The following is a 6,608-nucleotide window of genomic DNA, read 5'->3' on the forward strand; positions in this document are numbered from 1 at the left end:
AGGGTCCAGGACTGTGGACCCTAAAGGGGCCCCTTGGTGCCTGAGTGGTGCCAAGGCCACCCCCATGCAGTGGTGGTCCCGCTGCTGTCTGTGGCAAAGCCCTCCTGGCCCCAGAGAAGGTATCCAGATCAGGAGCTTCCTGAACCCCTCACCACCTGGCCACGGGACAGAGGAAGACTATGGATGCCTCCAGGCCCAGAACACAGGTTCTGGAGTCAAGAGACCAAGACTGGATACTGGCTCCAGGTTACACCATGAGATGCTCTCCCTCTAGGACTCATGTGGCTCCCCCTTTCTCCAGGTCTTGACTCATCCAGCACTGGGTGAGGTGAGGTTCAAATTTTCACCTGCCTCTCTCTCCCCCCTCACACTCACTCGCTTCCTATTACCCTCCCCACTGTATCTTGCACCCCCTGCTTTATGTTCCCAATATACTTGTTTATTTTACACCACCTAGGGGAAGCCCCCAACAGCAGGGGGATTTGTCTGCCTGTTGGCTGCTGCGCTCCCAGTACCCACACAGGGCCAGCACACAGTAACAACGGTGGTGACAGTCCCTTGCTGGCAGGGCTGTGTTGTGTGTGACCCAGGTGGTATATTCAAGATGCCCACCGGTCGGACAGGCCTGTTCCCTGTCCCCTGCTGCCACCCCTCACTCCCACCCAGTGCCGGGTCTATGTTGGAGTAGAGACTGTCATCCTTGTCTTCAGCCTCTTCACTTATGCAAGTCAGTAAAGGCACCAGGCCTACCAGCCTCTCCCCCTGGAGGGCTTCCCTGAGAGAGAGCGCGTCTCAAGGACTTAACATTGGTTGACACCATCATACAAGGTTTTTTACAGAGTGATGGGCATTAACAGTGGGTCAGGCTTAGTGGGCCCCCAGAAAATGAGAGGCCCAGTCTCCCCACCCATTATGAATCCTGGGGACCCCAATCCCCGCTCCACCAGGGTTCCCGGGAACCCCACCCATCCATCTAGGATTCTGGGGACCCCTTTGAAATATGGGCCAATCTCGCCAAACATCAGGGGTTCCAGGAACCCCTGTGAGGCGTTGGGGACCATTCTCCCCATACATCGGGGATCCCCGGAGGCCCCGGGCCCCAGGGTTCCACTCAGAGTCCCGGGTCCCGGATGCCACCTCCGCTCCAGGTCCTCGAGCAGGCGGGAGCCCACGGGGCGCCCCGGGGATCCCTGGGCGTCACGCTGCTGTTGTGGAGCGCGTGTTGACGCGTCGCCGGGGAGACGGGCGGGGGCGGGCCCGGGCTGGGGGGCGCGGCCTGGCCGTGCGCGAGGGGCCGGCCAGGCTGCACAGAGCCCTGGCGGCCGCAGTGGCCACGGCCGCCGCCGCCCGCCGGCTTATATACCGCGGCTAAATTTAGGCTGCGCCCGGAGCTCGTCCCCATCCGGGACGCGTTTCCGCCGCCGCCGCTTTGGCCCGGCCCCCGCGCGCGCCGCGCCTATAAGGCTTGGGCGGGCCCGGCCGCGGGCCGCAGAGCGTCCCCGCCCGCCCGCGCCCCGACCAGCCCGGCTCCGGGCAGCCACTCACCGGTGTCCCGAACCCGCGTCGGCCCCGGGTCCCAGCCATGGCGCTGAGCGAGCCCATCCTGCCGTCCTTCTCCACTTTCGCCAGTCCGTGCCGCGAGCGTGGCCTGCAGGAGGTGAGGGCGGCAGGGACATTGGGGGCGGCCGGGACCGCGGGCGGCGGGGGCGGCTGGCTCAGGGTAGTAAAAAATGTGGGCCGCGGGGGTAGTAGAACGCCGGCGGCGGGGACAGCGGGCTCAGTGTTGTAAAACGAAGGCGGCGGGGACTGTGGGCTCAGGGTAATAGAACGCAGGCGGCGGCCGGCGATCCCCGAGACCCGCCGCGCGCTCACGCCCGCGCCCTATCGCTCTGTCACCCGCAGCGCTGGCCGCGCGCAGAGCCCGAGGCAGGCGGCACCGACGACGACCTCAACAGCGTGCTGGATTTCATCCTGTCCATGGGGCTGGACGGCCTTGGCGCTGAGGCCGCCCCCGAACCGCCGCCGCCCCCGCCGCCTGCGTTCTACTACCCCGAGCCCAGCGCACCGCCGCCTTACAGCGCCCCTGCGGGCGGCCTGGTGTCCGAGCTGCTGCGGCCCGAGCTGGACGTGCCGCCGGGGCCCGCGCTACACGGCCGCTTCCTGCTGGCGCCACCCGGCCGCCTGGTGAAGGCCGAGCCCCCCGAGGCGGACGGCGGCGGAGGCTACGGCTGTGCGCCCGGCCTGGCCCGCGGGCCGCGGGGCCTCAAGCGCGAGGGCGCCCCAGGTCCCGCAGCTGCGTGCATGAGAGGCCCCGGGGGCCGCCCCCCGCCGCCACCCGACACGCCGCCGCTCAGCCCCGACGGCCCCGGGCGCCTGCCTGCGCCCGGTCCGCGCGGCGCCTACCCGCCGCCCTTCGGCGGCCCCGGCTTCGGAGCGCCCGGGCCCGGCCTGCACTACCCGCCGCCCGCGCCCGCCGCCTTCGGTCTCTTCGACGACGCGGCCGCCGCCGCCGCAGCAGCAGCCGCTCTGGGCCTGGCGCCTCCCGCCGCCCGAGGTCTCCTCACGCCTCCCGCGTCGCCGCTGGAGCTGCTCGAAGCCAAGCCCAAGCGCGGCCGTCGTTCCTGGCCGCGCAAGCGCACCGCCACGCACACCTGCAGCTACGCGGGCTGCGGCAAGACCTACACCAAGAGCTCACACCTCAAGGCGCACTTGCGCACGCACACAGGTGGGCGGCGAGCGCGGGCCGGGGGCGGTGGCTGGGACTCGGGACGAGTGGCGCGCGCTTAGGAAACCCCCCCCCCGAGGGCGTGGCCCAGGAGATTGGGAAGGAGTCGCACGCTTAGGACTCCACTGGGGGCGTGGCTCAAGAGCTTGGGGAGGGCGTGCGCGCTTAGGAACCTTGGGGGTACTCTGTATCAGAATGCTGGGGGAGGGACGCACGCTTAGCACCCTCCTGGGAGCGTGGCTCAGGGCTTTGGGGAGAGGGTGCGCGCGCTGAGGAAACCTAGGGGTGCGCTGGGTCTCAGAACGCTGGGGAGAGGATGCAAGCTTAGGACTCCCCTGGGGGCGTGGCTCGAAGCACTGGGGAGCCGAGAGTGCGCACTTTGGGCCCCCTGGGGGCGAGAATCGGGAGGTTCGAGAGCTAGGGGCGCGTGCCTAGGATCCTTAGAGGTCCAAAACGTAGGTCCCCCCGCAGCTTCCGGGCCCTGGTCAGGGGCAGGTTGCGCGCGCGCCCCCGGGCAGCCACGGTCGCGGGGAGCGTGTGCGTACCGGGGCCACAGGCCGAGTCCCTGGGAAGCAAACTGAGGCCCGCTCTCGCCCCCTCCCTGCAGGCGAGAAGCCCTACCACTGCAACTGGGACGGCTGCGGCTGGAAGTTCGCGCGCTCCGACGAACTCACGCGCCACTACCGCAAGCACACGGGCCACCGGCCCTTCCAGTGCCACCTGTGCGACCGTGCCTTCTCGCGCTCCGACCACCTGGCGCTGCACATGAAGCGGCACATGTAGCCCGGACGCCCCCCGCCCACCCGCGCGCGGCCGTGGCGGGTCCCACGCGCCGGGCGCGGCCCCCTCCCAAACTGTGACTGGTATTTATTGGGCCCAGAGGACCGGGCTGGGCACAGCGTGGCCTTTGAGGGGGCTCCCCCCCCCCCACGACGCCGCCGCCGCCCCGGCCCCCATCAGAGACTGAAGGCCCCGGTGGGAGAAGACCACGATCCTCCTTGACGAGTTTTGTTTTCAAAATGGTGCAATAATTAAGTGTCGTCTTCCCCCCCACCGGGTCTACACTAGAGGATCGAGGCTTGATGCCTTGTGAGAAATACAGCCTTAATTTGTACTGTCTTCGACATTTTTTATAATATTGTACATAGTGACTGTGACAGATATTGTATTACTGTAAATAGGAAGACAGGTGGGCATTTTGGCTCCCTGGTTCATTTTTATAAGACTTGTTGTTGTTGTTTTTTTTTAATTAAAAAAAAAAGTTTTGCATCTTTTGAAAAATCACAGCCCTGGTCTGACTGCTTGGAAGCTGGGGTGTAGGGTGGGCGTGGGGGGAAGGGGCAGTTTTGGTGGAGGAGGGCAGCCTGGCAGAGGAGGGGTGGAGTGTGCTCTGCCCCAGCCAGCACCCTGGGTTGCCAGCTGCAGCACCCAGCTGCCAGGAACCTGTGGGTTTTTCTATAAATTTAAACACTACATTTTAAGACTGAGGGAGAGTTATTTTAAGGTTGTTCCCTGAGCCATAAATTGCCTCTTTTTCCCCTGAGCTGGGGAAAGTGCTGGTCCCACTGACGTGGCCTCCTCTGGGCTGAAAAAAAAAAAAAAAAAAAAGCCTTACCTCTTTCTGGAAGCTTCTGAGGTTTCACCCAAAGTTCTGGAGTGTGCAGGCTCCCCCCACCCCTCACACACATTTTTTTTTTCTTTCTTTCTTTTTTTTTTTTTTTTGAAGGGGGCAAAATGCTGAGCTTCTGACCTGCTTTGCCTTTTACTAGTCTTGCCTTTTAGCAGGAGATTTTGTAAGGGATGAGTTCCCCAACCTGTTAGAAAAAACGAATTCCATGTTTGAGGGCTATGTATGGTGGGTTCTCTTTTCCAGATGAGGAAACAGGCCCAGAAAGGTAGCTATGGAGTGGTGGCATTAGGATGCTAGCCTGGTCTGTCTGCCTCATGAGGGTCCCTGAACCCCACTAGAAGGATCAGGGGCTTTCTGCAGCAACCCATCTGTTGCTTGCACTGGAGTAAGGTTATGAGACCCATCCCTGCAGGTGCCCTGGTGTGAGGGAATCACATCAGAGCCCCTGCCTTGGTGGTTGGAGGTGGCCACTCCAGAAACCCACCTCATAATCGAGGGGAGACCCCTGTACTGCACCCCGAATGTCTCCGTCAGGCAAGGAGGTGCCTCTCCGTGGCAGGTTTCCCCTCATCTTCCCCCTTCTCAGGGCCCTGGGTGGGTAACCATGACTACCAACAATTGCACAAGTTGTTTCCAGAAAGTGAAAATAGCTTGTAAGCAGCGCCTGTTTTAAAACACTCTCGCCCCATTGCGACAGAGGCTGGGATTTCCTCCCTCCCTCCATCCTTCCTCCCCCTGAAGACAGTCCTGGAAACAGCTGAGAGCGTTTGGTAATCCACAAAAAGCAGAAATGGGAGATGACAATCTGATTCGTCTTTCTCTAGCAAATAGCCTGGGCCAGGGGCCGCTGGTGATGAAGGTTGTGTGAGTGTATGAGCCTCCCGTACCCACTCTGCGGCTTTTACAAAAACTGTTCCAGAGCAGAGCTGAGCCGGGGCCCCAACGACCCCGTGGAAATTCTCTTCTTTGCTCACAGCTGATTCCGGCGGCACTGGGGGCAGAACAAAGACCCACAAAAGATTTAAAATAACCTTTTATAGGGTCTCCAGTCTTTCCGGTAGAGTTTAAACTTGCAGGTAAAGCCATTTTTCTGGCTTGCTCAAAAACACCTCGCAGGTTCCCCTGGGGGGAAGTTGAGTCCGATGAAAGGCCAGTTGTAACGGGACAGAAGCTGTTGAGCTTCTGTTTCCTGAGCGCCTCCAGCTGCTAGAACAAAGTGCCATGCTCCTGCAGGGCTGTGTGCTTCAGCCTGCACTGATTACCGCAGAAAGAGCCCTCATCTTTCTTTCTGTCCCTTTCTGAAAACCCAAATGTCAACCTTCATCAGGTATCTTCTGGATGCGTGCTTCTCAGCCAGGGGTGACCCGGACTGGAGACATTTTTGGTTGCCACAACTGGGGACCGGGGGTGCTGCTGGCATCCGGTGGGTGGAGGGCTCCGGTGCTGTTAAGCAGCTTATGATGTACATGGCAGCCCCCCCGGCACCCCCCCTCCGCCGCCCAGCACTCAGAGGATGAGCCCCAGATATCAGCAGTGCTGCGGGTGGAGGAACTGGCTCTCTGGTTCCTAAAAGAGCAGCATTCAATGCTTTTCTACGCAAGGAGGTGGCCCCGTCCCAGGACCAAGCTTTGATGGCAGATGTCACCCAAAGAGAAGTATGAATAAAAACCTCACCGCTGGGCCCCATCTCAGATCACCGTAAGAACACACCCAACCTCGACACTTTTCCTTTCCATAAAAAGTCCTGGCATCCGTTTGACAAAATGGTAAATATCAAACAGAAAAACAACTTACCCTGCATTCTGCAACCCGATTCCAATCAGAGGCTGTTAGAGGGGGAGGGATTTCTGGTGAATGGTTGAATTGCTTTCACATGGCCGTGATGATCAGTGTATTCCCCCCCCTTTTTTTTCCAAGCAAGGTTAAAACCATTTTCCAAGCAAGGTTAAAACCATTTTTCCGTATTTTTCCCTCCATGATATGTTTTTATTACCATTTGAAATGGCTGCATAATATTCCATTAGACGTGCCAAAAGCTGCTTATGCAAACAAGTGCTGAGTATATCTATATATGTATTTGGCCATATTTCAGATTGTCCTGGGGCGGGGGGTGAGTAAAGAGGTTGGAAGGGGTGAAGGTTTGGCAGGGACTTTAGGCATCACCAAAATGACCTCTCAAGAGTCACTCCAGAGATGGGGGGAGGGTCCAAGAGCTGTTTCTCTGCCAGAAGTTTCCTGTATGTCAGGGAGCCC

At 60.5% G+C, this 6,608-nt stretch overlaps 1 protein-coding gene across 1 annotated transcript; it reads left to right on the plus strand.

Annotated features, from left to right (window-relative positions):
- Nucleotides 1-1,478: 1,478 nt before the first annotated feature.
- Nucleotides 1,479-4,014, plus strand: KLF2 (Kruppel like factor 2). Its single transcript, XM_027584715.2, has 3 exons — nt 1,479-1,657; nt 1,903-2,725; nt 3,333-4,014. Exons 1-3 carry the CDS (start codon nt 1,583-1,585, stop codon nt 3,506-3,508), a joined length of 1,074 nt encoding a protein of 357 aa, XP_027440516.1. The 5' UTR covers nt 1,479-1,582; the 3' UTR covers nt 3,509-4,014.
- Nucleotides 4,015-6,608: the final 2,594 nt, after the last annotated feature.

This window comes from Zalophus californianus, chromosome 1, assembly GCF_009762305.2.
Source record: "Zalophus californianus isolate mZalCal1 chromosome 1, mZalCal1.pri.v2, whole genome shotgun sequence".
Lineage (NCBI taxonomy): Eukaryota > Metazoa > Chordata > Mammalia > Carnivora > Otariidae > Zalophus > Zalophus californianus.

Bases quoted from the DNA above. Each gene is read 5' to 3' on its own strand.
- KLF2 (XM_027584715.2), top strand. From the start codon at position 1,583: ATGGCGCTGAGCGAGCCCATCCTGCCGTCCTTCTCCACTTTCGCCAGT. The intron at 1,658-1,902 runs GTGAGGGCGGCA...TGTCACCCGCAG, and splicing joins GCGAGCGTGGCCTGCAGGAG to CGCTGGCCGCGCGCAGAGCC. The intron at 2,726-3,332 runs GTGGGCGGCGAG...CCCTCCCTGCAG, and splicing joins GCACTTGCGCACGCACACAG to GCGAGAAGCCCTACCACTGC.